The sequence below is a fragment of the Ranitomeya variabilis genome, chromosome 1, assembly GCF_051348905.1.
Source record: "Ranitomeya variabilis isolate aRanVar5 chromosome 1, aRanVar5.hap1, whole genome shotgun sequence".
NCBI classification, from domain to species: Eukaryota; Metazoa; Chordata; class Amphibia; order Anura; family Dendrobatidae; genus Ranitomeya; species Ranitomeya variabilis.
In genome coordinates, this window is record NC_135232.1 from 832,875,171 (window position 1) to 832,892,836 (window position 17,666).

Below are 17,666 nucleotides of genomic sequence, written 5' to 3' on the forward strand. Positions count from 1 at the left end.
TCCTCCGGACCGGTAATGATGCTGGCTTGGTATTATGCGCCGCATTAAAATGAAAGCTGCAGATTAACTATGCGACTCCTTAGTTACATGTGGAGAAGTTTGCGTGCCATCATGCGTTTCATGATGACACACCTCCGAAGGGAGCGCATTGCGTCGTAGATCATGTGACCGCCAGGCACCCGGAAATGGAGCTCCGGCAATCCACACGCGCAGAGAGATGGACACTTCAGTATAAAAGTAAGACATCGTACGCGCGGTGACCTACCCTCCTAAGTGTGCATGCCTGTATGGTGTATGGCACACTTGCCGCTATATTGAATGACCTCTCCCCTGATGACTGGGAAATAAGAAACGCGTCGGGAGATTCTGTTATGAAGGAGGACGTCGGGAGAGTTGGATGAGACTTAGAGTAATGAGGTCTCGAAAAGGGCAAGTGGAGAGCCCCCTCATGAATAGAAGCATCGCAACCTACCCTGACTCAGACCGTGAAACAAGGGACTTTATTTGGTGAGATTGTTCCTGTATCTCAACGGTTAATATAAGTGGCATATTCAGACATAGATTGGACCACTTTAAGAAGCATTTTTTTTTCGCTTTGGGGGAAGCAATATCCCATATATTGATAAAAAGTGCATTGTGCTGGAGAATATAGTGCATGATTGAAGCACTAAGGAGTATTTAAATGTTGTTTGTTGTGTATTATATGGATTTTATGAGATATTACAGCTCATTTTAAACAGATAAGATTAAAAGTTATATTTTATTATTTATTATTTATGTAACTACAGCCCTACCTTGCTATTTTTCATTTTTGAACTGATTGGTGGCACTAGACTAAATCTTCTAACCACATTTACTCTATTTTCATGTAAGGAAATGGCTTTACGCCAAGGCTGTCTGTAAATAAGGGAGGAAACCCAGCAATCACAGTTCCAAGGGTCACAGTGCCTTTAAAAAAGGAACAGTTGTTAACACTATCCTCAATGCTGTTATAGGGTGTTACAGAGCTGGAATGTGAGTCATTTGTACATGTAGACATATGTCAAGGTATTGGATATTGGACTTGTTCACAGTGTACTGATAGTTATGGCCGAAAGTGTTGGCACCATTGAAATTGTTCTACAAATTGAAGTATTACTCCCACAAAATTGTTGTGCTCAAAAGTTTACATACCCAGGCAGAATTTTTGCTTTCTTGGCCATTTTTCAGGGAATATGAATGATAAAACTTTTTCTCCACTCATGGTTAGTGGTTGGGTGAAGCCATTTATTGTCAAACTACTGTGTTTTCTCTTTTTAAATCATAATGACAACCCAAAACATCCAAATGATCCTGATCAATAGTTTACATACCCCAATTCTTACTACCGTGTATTGCCCCCTCTAACATCAATGAGAGCTTGAAGTCTTTTGTGGTAGTTGTAGACGAGGTTCCTTATTTTCTTAGATGGTAAAGCTGCCCACTCTTCTTGGCAAAAAGCCTCCAGTTCCTGTAAATACCTGGGCTGTCTAGCATGAACTGCGCGCTTGATATTTGCCCAGAGTGGCTCAATGATATTAAGGTCAGGAGACTGAGATGGCCACTCCAGAACCTTCACTCTATTTTGCTCTATCCAATGACAGGTTGACTTGGCCTTGTGTTTTGGATCGTTGTCATGTTGGAACATCTAAGTACGTCCCATGAGCAGCTTCCAGGTTGATGAGTGCAAATTTGCCTGCAGTATTTCCTGATAACATGCTGCATTTATCTCTCCTTCAACTTTGACCAAGTTTCCTGTGCCTTTGTAGCTCACGCATACCCAAAACATCAGCTATCCACCTCCGTGCTTTACAGTAGGAATGGTGTTCCTTTCATCATAGGCCATGTTGACCTCTCTCTAAATGTAACGTTTATGGTTGTGGCCAAAAAGTTCAATTTTGGTCTCATCACTCAATTACCTTGTTCCAGACGTTTTGAGGCTTGTCTCTGTGCTGTTTTGCGTATTGTAGGTGAGATACTTTGTGGCATTTGAGCAGTAATGGCTTTCTTCTGGCGACTCGACCTTGCAGTCCATTTTTCTTCAAGTGCCTCCTTATTGTGCATCTTGAAACAGCCACACTGATAGTTTTCAGAGAGTTCTGTATTTCAGCTGATGTTATTTGTGGGTTTTCCTTTGCATCCCGAACAATTTTCCTGCCAGTTGTGGACATTTTTGTTGTTCTACCTGACCATGGTTGTTTTTACAGAACCCCTGATTTTCCATTTGTTAATCACTGTTTGAACGCTGCTGACTGGCATTATCAATTCATTGGATATCTTTTTGTATCCCTTTCCTGTTTTATACAGTTCAACTACTTTTTCCCGTATATCAGTTGACAATTCTTTTGCATTACTGATTACAAGCAAACAGGTCACAGGTGAGGATGTTACCGTTCAAACCCATTTGTGTCAACTTCTGTGCATGTTATCAAGCCAAAATCACCAGGGTATGTAAACTTTTGATCAGGGTCATTTGGATGCTTTGGGTTGTCATTATGGTTTAAAAATGGAAAACACAGTAGTTTGACAATAAATGGCTTCACCCAACCACTAACCATGAGTAGAAAAAGTTTTGATGTTATCATTCTTATTCTCTGAAAAAGGGCAGAGAAAGCAAAAATTCTGCTGGGGTATGTAAACTTTTGAGCACAACTGTATGTTTTGTTATACATATGTTTATTTCATTTGTGTGTATTGGAATAACAGAAAAAAACTGAAAAAAAGGCAAATTGGACATAATTTCACACAAAACGTCAAAAATTGGCTGCACAAAATTATTGGCACCTTTCCAAAATTGTGGGTAAACAACAACCTTGTTTACAGCATGTGGTGCTCTTTCAAACTCACCTGTGGCAAGTAACAGGTGTGGGCAATATGAAAATCACATCTGAAACCAGCTAAAAAGGGGAGAAGGTGATTCAATCTTTGCATTGTGCCACACAAGCATGGAGAAAGTGGAGAAGAGAACTGTATGAGGACTTGAGAACCAAAATTGTTGAACAATATTAACAATCTCAAGGTTACAAGTCCATCTCCAGAGATCTTGATGTTCCTTTGTCCACGGTGCACAACATAATCAAGATGTTTACAACCCATGGCACTCTAGCTAATCTCCCTGGATGTGGAAGGCAGAGAAACATTGAAGAAATGTTGCAATACAGGATAGTACGGATAGTGGATAAGCAGTCCCAATCAAGTTCCTAAGAAATTCAAGCTGTCATGATGCAGGCTCAGGGAGCATCAGTGTCAGCGCAAACTATCCTTCAACATTTGAATGAACTGAAACCCTATGGCTGGAGACCTAGCAAGACCTCACTGCTGACATAGAGCCATAAAAACAATAGACTGCAGTTTGCCAAAATGTGCATGAGTAAGCCAAAATCTTTCTGTGAAAGTGTCTTGTGGACAGATGAAACCAAGATGAAGCTTTTTGGTAAAGTACATCATTCTACTGTTTACCAATAAAGAAATGAAGCCTACAAAGAAAAGATCAAAGTACCTACAGTCAAATATGGTGGAGGCCCAAAGATATTTTGGGGTTGTTTTGCTATCTCTGTCACTGGGTGCCTTGACAGTGTGCAAGGCATCATGGAACCTGAGATTTACCAAAGGGTTTTGGGTCGCAATGTAGCGCCTAGTGTGAGAAAGCTGGGTTTGTATCCTAGGTCATGGGTCTTCCAGCAGGACAAGTGATCCCAAACATACTTCAAGAAGCACCCATAAATGGATGGGAACAAAGCGCTGGAGAGTTCTTAAAATTACTGTTGGGAGAAGGCACCCTTCAAATATGAGTGACTTGGAGCAGTTTGCAAAAGAAGAGTGGTCAAAAATTCTAGTTGAGAGGTGTAAGAAGCTTGTTGATGAATATAGGAAGCGACTGCTTGTAGTTATTTATTCCAAAGGGTATGCAACCAAATATTATAATATAATAAATATATTACTTATAAATATATAAATTGAAGGTATCAAAAATGTTGGAAGTCTCATTTTGGGGGTTTTATGTGAAATTATGTCTAATTTCCTTTTTTTAACTACATTTTTGTGTAGTTCCAATACACACAAAGAAAATAAGCTTGTGAATAATAAAACATGTATTTGGAATAATTTTCTGGGAGAAATGCTTCATTTTTTGGAACAATTTCAAAGGTTCCAACACTTTCAGCCATGACTGTATATAAGGTAAATTCATTATGAAAATGAGTGCCACTGTTATATTTTTTTGTTAAGTCACTTGGAAGACTTTACTTTTGTACATATCTAAAAAAGATGAACACAGCCACTATGGAGGCCAGATCGAATACAAAAAGATTCTATTGCCCTCACAATAGTGAATGGTTCCATCATGGCTTTCTCAGGGTTTCCTTTACAATCTTATTTTCTGAACACTGCATGTACAGTACGTGAACCTAGCTTCACGGCTCCCCCTTATTTTCTGTTGATTACCTTTAAAATCTGGGAAGGGAACCGGTCACCAGGCACCATGTTATGGAGAAGGAGGAGCTGAACGAATTGATATATAGTTTTGTGAGAAAGGATACAGAATAACTTGTGTTTTCATCCTTTAAACATCTGCTCTTTCTAGAATTTTTATTCCGGTGGTCGGTCCTAACAGTGACTTGCAGATTTCTTTTTATAAATGTGCATACAAAGAAAACTCAGTGATAGGACCACTCACTGAACTGAAAATCTCAGAAAGAGCCGAAGTTTAAATGATAAAAAAACAGGTTATACTGAATCGTTTCTCTCAAAGAAATATATCAATCTACTGTTAGACAGAATTTTCTTGGTGCCAGAAATGGGATCAAGGATGGTGTAAAGAAGTCAATTCGAACGTGCCGATTCACACTGGCTGGCCTACTCTTTAAAAAAAAAAATCATTAGGAGAGGAGTAAGGAAGTGAATTTGTCACATTTTTCTCCAGCACTCCCTCAATCAACATTGGTGTGTAAAATACTGGTCTTGATGAATCAGGGCAAAAGTATATTGGAAAGTGGTTTAACTTTCATCCAGTGATTTCAAGGGTTTGTTTAAGTAGGATTCTTCAAAACTGTATTGCCCTGTTTAAAATAAAATTTTAAAAAAAACATACTTACCTCTCCTACTCCAGAACAGGCTATCAGTGGCCACTAATTGTCTTTACTGCTTACACTTTTCTTGGACAAATACAGTGTCATAAGTGGGGTTATGAGTTATACAGAACAAAAGTTGGGGGCATTGGATCACTGCCTGCATCATCTGTTGTGAACAGGTAAGGCTACTTTCACACTAGTCCGTCGGTACGGGCCGTCGCAAACCGTCGGCCCGACGTACCGACGGACAGTGTGTTAAAGTAGCAACGTGGGCAGCGGATGCAGTTTTTCAACGCATCCGCTGCCCCATTGTAATGTCCGGGGAGGAGGGGGTGCGCTCGAAAATGGCAGACTCGACACACAAAAAAAGTTACATGGAACTTTTTTTGTGCCAACGGTCCGCCAAAACACAACGCATCTGTCACACGACGGATGCGATGTGTGGCCATACGTTGCAATGCGTCGCTAATGTAAGTCTATGGGGAAAAAACGCATCCTGCAGACAACTTTGCAGGATGCGTTTTTTCTCCTAAACGACGCATTGTGACGTAGGCAAAACTACGCTAGTGTGAAAGTAGCCTAATTGAAGCAGGTTATCTGATGAAGAGCAGTGTGTATACAGAGTATTTAACAGGTAGCTGTTGGATAACCATTTAGGCCAGCAGATGTGTCTCTACATGTCTCCACTGGCACATAAAGTGTTAATCGAAGGGGCGTCAAGCCTTTCATCTTGTGCAGCTGCTCTGTCTGCACTGCATAGTCAGGACAAGATATAACAATAATTTATGTTTTTTGTATTATAATTCTAGTTTTACAGAATTCATGAATATATCCATGATCAGGGAGCATATTCGCATCTGTGAGTAAAATTGCAAAAGTTTGTTAGCTGCCAACCCACAGGAGCACAATATCTCTCTGAATTATAGATATATCATATTCATGTATGGCATGTATGGAATGCTTGAAGATGTTCAGTAAGATGATGGACATATTGTTTTTCTACGATGTTCCTGGGAAAAAATATGACCCACAGCAGAAATGAGGGCTAAAACTGGATTAGGATCGAATCTAATCAGCCGTCCACCTCTTGCCTCAGCAGAGGGAGAAGTGAGGGGTCTGCTGAGACCATTTATTACATGTCATCTAAATAATATCTGTGACAGAACACAGGAGAAGCAATGTGTATTGCAGATCTGTCCACTTCTCTTGTAGTGTTCTCCTCCGCTAGAAGCGTTAACAGATCCAATTTCGAAGACGTATCTGTATTTTATCCCTTTTCTTTTATATTGTTTTTGCCGGTATGTATGTGCTTTTGTTATTTCATATTTTGTAACCTTAAGAACTGTACTTTTTTTTAGAATTAAGTTTGTTCTTGTTGCTCTAACGTACCCACAATAGAATAGCTTGGTTGTGTTACCTTGCAGCCAGAGTGCAAGTAGTGAACCATTAAGGAGCTTAGGAAAGCTGCTTGTGCATGTGTACTAATGTGTTGCCCAGTACAAGTGTCTCTCTGGTTTGGCAAAACAGTGAGTGGTGGCAGCGTAAAGTGTGGCGTGTATGTGGGGACTGTCTGTGGGGTGTGCTCAGATCATTGATGGCCTATTGTGATAAGTGAGTGGACAAGTGGGTGGAAAGCGGAGCCTCCCTTTACTGTCGCATCCGCGGCATGTGTGTCGTGAGAGAATGATGTTCGCGATAGAAAGCAGTTCAGAAGTGGTTGTCCAAGTTGTGGACAGTCCCTATATATATCAGTAAAGAAAACTAGATAACCTCAAAAAACTAATTTTACACTGGGCTGTGAAAATATAATCACCCAAAGATTATCATATTTACCTATTTTTATATAAAGTAGAATTTAGATAAAGTTATTAAAATATAACATTAGATGAAAAATTATAGCAAATGGGACTGGCAACACTCACCTCTGGTTTTCTATAGCCCTTCTTCTCAATAAACTCTTTAAAGGCAATAGTTCCATGAAGCTGCAGAAGCTTTTCATCCTATATAAATTGGTTAAATAAAAATTGATTAAAGATTCCATGGTAAGTTAAATCACAAAAGCAACTGGAATTGTTCATTGGTTATGTCCAATGCAGTAGTTCTTTCAAAATATATAAATGTTTACAAGCTGTAACATGCTGTAGTGTGTCACTAAACAAGTTTCCAAATAATAACGTTAAGGCTTCTTTCATACTAGCGTCAGGCCGAGGTTACCGACGCTAGCGTTGTATACGCCGCACAACGGGGGCAGCGGATGCATTTTTCCAGCGCATCCGCCGCCCCATTGTGAGGTGCGGGGAGGTGGGGGCGGAGTTCCGGCCGCGCACGCACGGTCGGAAAAAGCGGACCGTCGGCAGCAAAAAACATTACATGTAGCGTTTTTTTGTGCCGACGATCCGCCAAAGCACAACGCATCCGTCGCACGACGGATGCGACGTGTGGCAATCCGTCGCAATGCGTCGCTTAATGTTAGTCTATGGGGAAAAAACGCATCCTGCAAGCACTTTTGCAGGATGCGTTTTTTCGGCAAAACGACGGATTGCAAAAAACGCTAGTGTGAAAGTAGCCTAACTCGGTCTCTAAACGTGCACTTCAGAATATATAAAGGCTTGTTTCCTTCTTGGAGTTTGCATTTTGCTTGTGCTACTTTAAGTAGCCAGAGTGACCGAAACTTGCTACCATGGCCTGCAACATTGCTGGATTTGTCTCTGATTGAGCACATCTGAATTGTCATTGGTTGGCAATAGTAAAGGAAGATGCCAGCAGCGGATCTTGATGACTTGCGGGCCCTTGTGTATTTAGCATAGCAGAACAGTTCTGGCAACCATTAATAACCTCACTGATAGCATGCCAAAAGAGAGTAACCTCGATAATAAGTAAATCAAGATGCTTTACAAATGTTGTTTTTATCATTTGCATATCATTAACATGTCAATCTATTCTTTGAATTCCATAATTCCACTATTTTTCCTTCTTGATGATACAATGTCAATGTTGAGGAGCATATGTTTTTAAAGACACAGAAACGGAATATACCATACCATTTGACTTAGCCTTTCTACTGAATGTCCTCCCTTTTCGTTGTCTTCTATTGTCGGGTCTTTCATTGGGTCATTGACTTTCTGTCTCTTCCATGTTTTAGGATCAAGGTACCAAGCTCCATATCTAGTTTTGACCCAACTTGGATGGTATGTGGACTCCTATAAAAAGGAAATGTTATAGAAGATGCACTTGCCTTTCAATGTATGCTTATAATGCAAGAAAAAAGACAAAATAACCAGAAGTAAAATGTTCAAATCATCTAACGCCACTTTAATTACGGAGCTAATTAAAGTATTCAATCACAGTGATTAATCCCTAGAAAATGAGAGGAAGGAACAGAGATCAAGACAGATGGAGGAGGAAGCAGGAGCTACAAAAGATGAAAGAAAAGAGCAGGAAACGTAGTGAACATATAGGAAAATGGTGGCATGAAGGACTAGATAAAGGACTAGAATGCGCAATAAACGTATGAGGAAGAAACAAAGAAGCAGAGAGTGCAGGAAGGAAGGAAAAAGAGATCTGCAGGAAGGATTAGGTGTAAATCGGACAGTAGCAGAGTGCATGAAAGACCAGATGAAGTATTGGGGTAAAGGCAAATTTGTAGATTGTGAGCCCTCGCGGGCAGGGTCCTCTCTCCTCCTGTACCAGTTGTGACTTGTATTGCTCAAGATTATTGTACTTATTTTTATTATGTATACCTCTCCTCACATGTAAAGAGCCATGGAATAAATGGCACAATAATAATAATAATAATAATATGAAGGCAATATGAAAAAAGCAAATGGCTTTGGATGACCAAAGGAAGAAATAAGCAAAAGCTCCAGTAGAAAAATCAGTGTACATGAAGGACCAGAAGAACTAGCAGGAAGGATGGGGAACAGTGCAAGAAGGAGTAGCATGAAAAACTAGAGTCACGGCACGGGAATAGAGAGGGAAGCAGTTTGCACATGGGAATAGGAAAGGAGCAGAGAGAGGTACAAATGACAGCATGTTCCTTAGGAAAATGTAGTTCAAGCTTCATTGTGATTTATTTAATTTAAAAAGTACTTCATTTTACCTACAAAGGATTAGTACAGAATATACATGAAAGCAGAACTGTGCAGAAAAAGCAAATACTGTAATAATATATTTCATAGGATCTGCATTTGCTTGATTTCTCACGAAATGTGCTCACAGTTGACTCACTGGATTTACCCGAGATTGGCATTCGTTCCTTAAGGCTGAGGTCTTTGCTGTGCCGTGTTGCGGAGAGACTCCTACCGACATTCTTAGTTCCGGAGGTACATTGTTGAGCTCTACCACATGGATAGGGACACTGAGGGCAGGCTTTGTCTCATACCCACTGGCAAATAAACTGAAGATGGTGGATTCATTGACATTGCATGGCTCCCCTCCCTGAATATGAATGCAAATACACACTCTTAATAAATATATATAAAGACTTGGAATAATCTGATGTGTTATTATTAATATTTCAAGAATAGGAACCACTATAATGTACAAATTTGTGCATTCTCAATGTGTGCACAGCTTTGTCACCATTTTAAGTTAGAGTGGGGTACTGTGTCATCCATTTGTTTTCAGCATAATCTATGACTTCAAAAGATGCAAAACTGCTCAATGACAGATAGATACTAAAGTAAAGTATAAAGAGTAAATGTGTAGCTAAAATATAGACCACATGCTATTTATACCCACAATGAAAATTCTTCTGAATCATAAAGGACTAATTAGTGGTAAGAAAGGCTATATATCTATAATTTCAGAGAATGTGTTTTTACATGTGCAAACATTTGTCACAAGCGTTCAGTATTTGCAGTAGAAAAGCCTGATGTAAATACTAATGCGTTGCACTTTTGCTGCATTTTTTGCATGCGTTTTTTATGTTTTTTTACACACTGTAAAAAGCTGTTTTTTTGCACAACAAAACACAGAGAAAAAAAAATCATCAAAAATGCAATACACAAATACCCTGAAATGATTTGAGAAACATTTTTTTTTATGTAAATACATATGTATTTTACAAAAAATGCACGTATAGTACATGCATTTAGGTAAAGAATAAAAGTGTCCAGATACTTTTAAGTCTACCACACGCACAGTTCTATAATGATCCCTATAGTCATACAATATCCTACAATATATATATACACAGGTGCTTCTCACAAAATTAAAATATCATCAAAAAGTTAATTTATTTCAGTTCTTCAATACAAAAAGCTTAACTCATATATTATATAGAGTCATTATAAACAGAGTGATCTATTTCATGTGTTTATTTCTGCTAATGTTGAGGATTATGGCTTACAGCCAATGAAAACCCAAAAGTTATTATCTCGGTAAAAAAGAATACTTTATAACACCAGCTTGAAAAATGATTTTTCAAAATTCAAAATGTTGGCCTACTGAAATGTATGTTCAGTAAATGCCCTCAATACTTGGTCGGGGCTCATTTTGAATCAATTACTGCATCAGTGCGGCCTGGCATGGAGGTTATCAGCCTGTGGCACTGCTGAAATGTTATGGAAGCCCAGGTTGATTTGATAGCAGCCTTCAGCTCATCTTCATTGTTGGGTCTGGTGTCTCATCTTTCTCTTTACAATACCTCATAGATTCTCTATGGGGTTAAGGTCAGGTGAGTTTGCTGGCCAATCAAGCACATTGATACTGTTATTTTAAAACCAGGTATTGGTACTTTTGGCAGTGTGGACAGGTGCCAAGTCCTTATGGAGAATGAAATTTCTATTTTCCAAAAAGCTTGTCATCAGAGGGAAGCATGAAGTGCTCTAAAATTTCCTGTTAGACGTCTGCGCTGACTTTGGTCTTGATAAAACAGCAGATGACATGGCTCCCCAAACCATCACTGATTGTGGAAACTTCACACTAGACCTTGAGAAGCTTGGATTGTGTGCCTCTCCACTCTTCCTCCAGACTCTTGGACCTTGATTTCCAAATGAAATGCAAAAAAACACCATGAACCACTGAGTAACAGTCCAGTTCTTTTTCTCCTTCGCCCAGGTAAGACGCTTCTGGCGTTGTCTATTTGTCATGAGTGGCTTGACACAAGGAGTGCGACACTTGTAGCCCATGTCCTGGATACGTCTGTGTGTGGTGGTTCTTGAAGCAATGACTCCAGCAGCAGTCCACTCCTTGTGATTCTCCCCCAAATTTTTGAATGGCCTTTTCTTAACAATTCTTTCAAGGCTGCGGTTATCCCGGTTGCTCGTGCACCTTTTCGTACCACACTTTTTCCTTCCACTCAACTTTCCATTAATATGCTTGGATACAGCACTCTGTGAACAGCCAGCTTCTTCAGCAATGACCTTTTCTGGCTTACCTTCCTTGTGGAGTGTGTCAATGACTGCCTTCTGGACATCTGTCAAGTCAGCAGTCTTCCCCATGAATGTGGAGCTTATGGAAACAGACTAAGGGACCTTTTCAAATGCTTAGGAAGCATTTGTAGGTGTTTTTTTTATTATTCGAATTTACTGAGATAATGACTTTTGGGGTTTCATTGGCTGTAAGCCATAATCATCAACATTAACAGAAATAAACACTTGAAATAGATAACTCGGTTTGTAATGACTCTTCATCAGGGGTGGGCAATTAATTTTCCCGAGGGGCCACACGAGAGACCGTGACTGTTTTCGAACCAATAGGCCGAAATTAATTCTGCTCAATATTAATATTGATATATTATAATTATTATATTATTGATAATTTTATTAATATTAATTGTATCACTTAATATTGGGCAGAATTAAGTATGCTAACATCCCCCTATATATCGTTTGAACCCAAGTACAGCCCCTTCTGTATATCATATGAGCCCCCCAACAGCCGCTTATATGCGGCATGAGCCCCACACAGCCTCCCTCATATGCGGGATAAGCCCCACACAGCCTCCCCATATACTGCATGAGCCCCACACAGCCTCCCTATATACATTGCATGAGCCACACACAGCCTCCATATATAAACTGCATGTCGCCCCCATAGCCTCCCCATGTGCAGCATGTCTTCTCCATATGCAGCACCATGTGCAGCATGTCACCCCCACATGCAGCACCATGTTCAGCATGTCACCCCCATATGCAGCACCATGCGCCCAATGTCACCCCCATATGTAGCACCATGTCACACCCATTATGCAGCACCATGTCACTTTATATGCAGCACCATGTCATCCCCATATGCAGCACCATGTCACACCCATATGCAGCACCATATCACCACCATGAGCAGCACCATATTACCCTCATGTGCAGCACCATGTCACCCCCATATGCCGCACCATGTCACCCCCATGTGCCGCACCATGTTATCCCCCCATGTGCAGCACCATGTCACCTCCACATGTGCAGCACCATGTCATCCCCATGTGTAGCACCATGTCACCCCCATGTGCAGCACCATGTCACCGCCACGTGCCCCATGTCACCCCCCCATGTGCAGCACTATGTCACCCCCATGTTCAGCACCATGTGCAGCACCATGTCACCCCCACGTGCAGCACCATGTCACCCCCATTTGCAGCACTATGCCACCCCCACAACCTCCCCATGCCCACCCAAACATCCCATACACATGAAAAAAAAAAGAACACCATATACTCACGTCATTCAGGTTTCCTAGCTCTCTGCTTCTCTCCCTGCCTCTGGTGCGCTGACTCTCCGCAGTACAAAGCTGACGCGATGAAAATACTTCATCGTGTCAGCTGTTTCACATGCTGATTGGTGGAGGAAGTGGCTGGAGGCCCCTCCTCCACCAAAGGAGTCAGTGGCGCAACATAGTTTTGGAGACAGCGATCGGGCGGCACTGTGCGGCCCATGGACGTCTGGTTTCCTGCCCCACGGCTGTCTTGGTCTGTGGACTGGACTGAAACAGCCAGAAGGTCGGATGTTGCCCGCGGGCCGCACTTTGCCCAGGTCTGCTCTATATAATATGCGTTTCACTTTTTGTATTGAAGAACTGAAATAAATTAACTTTTTGATGATATTCTAAGCACCTGTGTGTGTAATATACAGTATATTGTAGTGGTTGTACTTGCTCAAGTGCAGCGGGTGGCAATCACAAGGCAAGTTCCTTTAAAAGTTCAGGGTTTATTGCTTCACAAACCCACAAAACATAACGGAAAGACAAATTGCGTTTAGCTCAGGCAAAAGAAGGTATAAGTGACCAGTACTTCAGGCTTAGTCCTGGAGCCTCAACACACACTGGAGGCTTCCACCTCCCCACATACAGGTACTGTGTTAAGCAGTAGCCTACATTATATAGCTATAACCACACCCAGGAAAACACTCCGGGTTACATCACAGAGACAAGCCAACTCTGTGACACATACCTCCCGTCGACCATAACCCTTAGCCATGCTACTATATATATATATATATATATATATATATATATATATATATATATTTAAAAGAGTTTTTGGCAAAGCCAGCTTACCGCCTTGAAGAAACAGGAATACATCCAACCTGTGGTTACAGTTCGCACGGAGAACGGATTGGGACAAATCCTCACATGTAAAGAAAAAACTTTTTTTTTCTCCAGCAATCAGTCTAATTGTAGAGTACTCATTTGGACCTGGAGGAAGACACATGTGGTGTCAAAACATGTCATCCATAAGGGATTGAATGTATGCAATATTGTAACTGAAGATATCTGGAACTTTTTAATGGATAAATAAAAGGTATATTTTACTCCACCATTGGACTGATCGCTGGAGAAACAAAAAGTTTTTTATATATATATATATATATATATATATATATATATATATATATATATATATATATATACATATACACAGTACAGACCAAAAGTTTGGACACACCTTCTCATTTAAAGGTTTTCCTGTATTTTCATGACTATGAAAATTGTACATTCACACTGAAGGCATCAAAACTATGAATTAACACATGTGGAATTATATACTTAACAAAAAAGTGTGAAATAACTGAAATTATGTTTTATATTCCAGGTTCTTCAAAGTAGCCACGTTTTGCTTTGATGACTGCTTTCTCCCAACCGTAAAACATGGCAGAGGTTCTGTGATGATCTGGGGTGCTATTTTGTGGAGATCCGCCGGGCCAATGATATCCCTTCATGGAAGAATTAACAGCCGAGATTATTTAAGAATTTTGGGCGACCAAGTGCATCCAATTGTTCAAGCACTGTTCCCGGAAGGGAATGCCAACTTTCAGGATGATAATGCACCAATTCATACAGCTAGAATCATTAAAGCATGGCACAAGGAACATTCTAATGAAGATGAGCATCTCATCTGGCCCCACAATCCCCAGACATCAACATTATTGAGCATTTATGGTCCATTTTAGAGATTCAAGTTAGACGTCGATTTCCACTGCCATCGTCGCTCAAAGAACTGGAGGGTGTTTTAACTGCAGAATGGGCTAAAATTCCTTTGGAAACAATTCACACCTTGTATGAATCCATACCTCGGAGAATTGAGGCTGTAATCGCCGACAATGGTGGACCTACACCAGATTAAACTGTTTTCCCCTGTATATATATATATATATATATATATATATATATATATATATATATATATGCACACAGGGGGCAATGTTTCAGCTCACACTGTGCCTTTATCAACAGGAAACTGTTCATGTAGGAATGCTTGGACCTGATACCCAAGATGGTGCACCACCACATTACAGGTGTCAAGTCTGAGCATTCCCACAAACAGTTTCCTGGAAAGTGGATTGGTCGTCGTGGGCCAGTTGATTGGCCACCAAGCTCTCCTGACTTTTATCTTTGGGGTTATCTGAAAGCAATTATCTATGCTGCAAAGATACGAGATGTGCAACATCTGAAACAATGGATACTGGAAGCCTGTGTTAGCATTTCTTCTGCGGTGTTGCTATCAGTGTGTCAAGAGTGGGAGAAGAGGGTTGCATTGACAATCCAACACAATGGGCAGCACTTTGAACATATTTTATAACTGGTCATAAACTTGTAAATAACTCATGAAAGAATAAAGTTATGTTAAAACCAAGCACACCATTGTTTTTCTTGTGAAATTCTCAATAAGTTTGATGTGTCACATGACCCTCTTCCCATTGGAAAAAAAGAGTTGGGTCCAAAATGGCCGACTTCAAAATGGCCACCATGGTCACCACCCTTCTTGAAAAGTTTTCCCCGTCCCATATACTAATGTGCCACAAACAGGAAGTTGATATCACCAACCATTCCCATTTTATTTAGGTGTATCCATATAAATGGCCCACACTGTATATACAGTGAGGAAAATAAGCATCTTTGAATTCTTATGTTCTTAAATCAGAGAGCTATGTCACACATAATAGTTAATAAATAATATTTTCCACATATCTACTTTTTATCTACTTTACATCAGCACAATTTTGTAAACAATTTTTTTTTTTTTAGGATGTTATAAGGGTTAAAAGTTGACCAGCAATTTCCTATTATTCCAACATAATTTACAAAACCATTTTTTAGGGACCATTTCACATCTGAAGTGTCTTTCAGGGGTCTATATGATAGAAAGTACCCAAAAGTGACAACATTCTAAAAACTGCATCCCTCAAGGTGCTCAAAACCACATTCAATAAGTTTATTAACCCTTCAGGTGCTTCATAGGAATTTTTGGAATGTGGAAAAAAAATTTACATTTAACTTTTTTCACAACAAAAATTACTTTAGACCCATTTTTTTATTTTCGCAAGGGTAACAGGAAAAATTTGACCCCAAAATGTATTGTGCAACTTCTCCTGAATATGCAGATACCTCATATGTGGGTGAAAACCACTGTTTGTGCGCATGGCAGAGCTGGGAAGGGAAGGAGCGCCATTTAACTTTTTGAATGCAAAATTTGCTGAAACAAAAACCAAACACCATGTTATGTTTGGAGAGCCCCTGATATGCCTAAATGGTGAAAGTCCCAAACAAGTGACACTATTTTGGAAACTAGACCACAGAGGGAACTTACCTCGATGTATGGTTAGCACTTTCTTTGTTGTGCAATTTCTCATCAGTACGCCGATACCCTATATGAAAGAGAAAACTACTGATTGCGCAGGGCAGGGCTCAGAAGGGAAAAAGCGTCATTTGACTTTTTGAATGTAAAATTTGCTGGAATCATTAGCGGATGCCATGTCCCCTTTGGAGAGCCCCTGATGTGCCTAAACAGTGGAAATCCCATACAAATGACCCCATTTTGGAAAATAGACCCCTCAAGGAATGTAGGAATGTATTTAGATGTGTGGTGAGCACTTTGAACCCCCAGGTGCTTCACAGATGTTTACAACGTTGAGCTGTGAAAATAAAAAAAATTACATTTTCCCCACAAAAAATGTTTTTCAGCCCCAATTTTTTAATTTTCACAAGGGTAACAGGAGAAACTTTAGCATACAATTTGTGTTGCAGACTTGGGGCATACAATGCGTCCTAAGTTGCGACCACAAAGCCTGCAGTGCTTGCAAGTTCTTTGCTGTACAGCTTGAAGTGCTGCTCTGCCCAAAGGCTTTTCCCATGCTGCCAGTTTTTGGCCAGTGGCACAAACATGCTACTAGACCGAACTGTGCAACATCAGGGGTTCAAAGCTTTTGGCAAGAAAGAAGACGGGAGAGAATGGAGTGGTGCGCTCCTGAAGACATAAATTGAGAAAAAACCCTTAATGTCACAATTACTAATCACAAGTGTTATAATATTTGACCCTTTGTTATGAAAACATAAAGGAGAAAAAGAATATGTTAGAGCAGGGCCTTTTAGCTCTCGTGTATGATTTCATTATTTACTCATGTACTTACCAAAGAAGTCACCCACTCACAAAACTCCTTGGTCATTTGCTTGACATTTTCATTTAGCACAGGAGTAAACGGCCGTATTGTCTTAGATTTTCTCTCTTCAGGAATAGGCTCTTGGTTAGAAAGCGATATATACAGCCATTTATATGGATTTTTGGGCCTAGATGGGTCACTCCTGCGACAATAAGATTAAGAGAAACATGAAATGACAGAACCGATAAGAAACATAAATGAATGCTTAGCCCAAAGGGAAAATAATAATAACTTTGTGCAAGATAACATAATTAATAGTGATGAGCAAACGTGCTCGGATAAGGTGTTATTCGAGCATGCTCGTGTGCTTATTGAGTGTCTTCAGCGAAATACGTTCGAGTCTCTGCGACTGCATGTCTTGGAGCTGTTTGACAGCCACAACACATGCAGGGATTGCCTGTTTGTTAGGTAACCCATGCATGTGGTACAACTGTCAAACAGCTGCAATACATGCAGATGCAGGAACTCAAACAAATTATTCGAGCACGCCGAAGACACTCAGATAACACCCGAGCACACTTGGATAACACCTTATCCGAGCATGTTCGCTCATCACTACTCATCACTATTAAGAATAAAATCTTATATATCATCATAGACATGCAAAGAGTACGTTTTAGTTGCAAATCTGTAAAAGTTTGTGTATTTAAAGAATATGTATTCAGTAGACATCTTATTAGCTGCCTTTAAACATGACCATAATCTC

General features: G+C 40.1%; 1 protein-coding gene across 2 annotated transcripts in view; it reads right to left on the reverse strand.

Annotated features, from left to right (window-relative positions):
- The window catches only part of FAM47E (family with sequence similarity 47 member E), a 60,520-nt gene that overhangs the window by 21,017 nt on the left and 21,837 nt on the right, over positions 1 to 17,666 (reverse strand). The window contains exons 4-7 of one of the 2 annotated variants that reach the window (XM_077275765.1): positions 16,931 to 17,102; positions 9,324 to 9,524; positions 8,129 to 8,287; positions 7,010 to 7,087 (exon numbers count right to left, since the gene is read on the reverse strand). In XM_077275765.1, the coding sequence (XP_077131880.1) occupies positions 7,010 to 7,087; positions 8,129 to 8,287; positions 9,324 to 9,524; positions 16,931 to 17,102 (610 nt within the window). Of the gene's footprint in view, positions 1 to 7,009; positions 7,088 to 8,128; positions 8,288 to 9,314; positions 9,525 to 16,930; positions 17,103 to 17,666 lie in introns of both variants that reach the window. The other variant, XM_077275764.1, reaches the window with a different exon arrangement.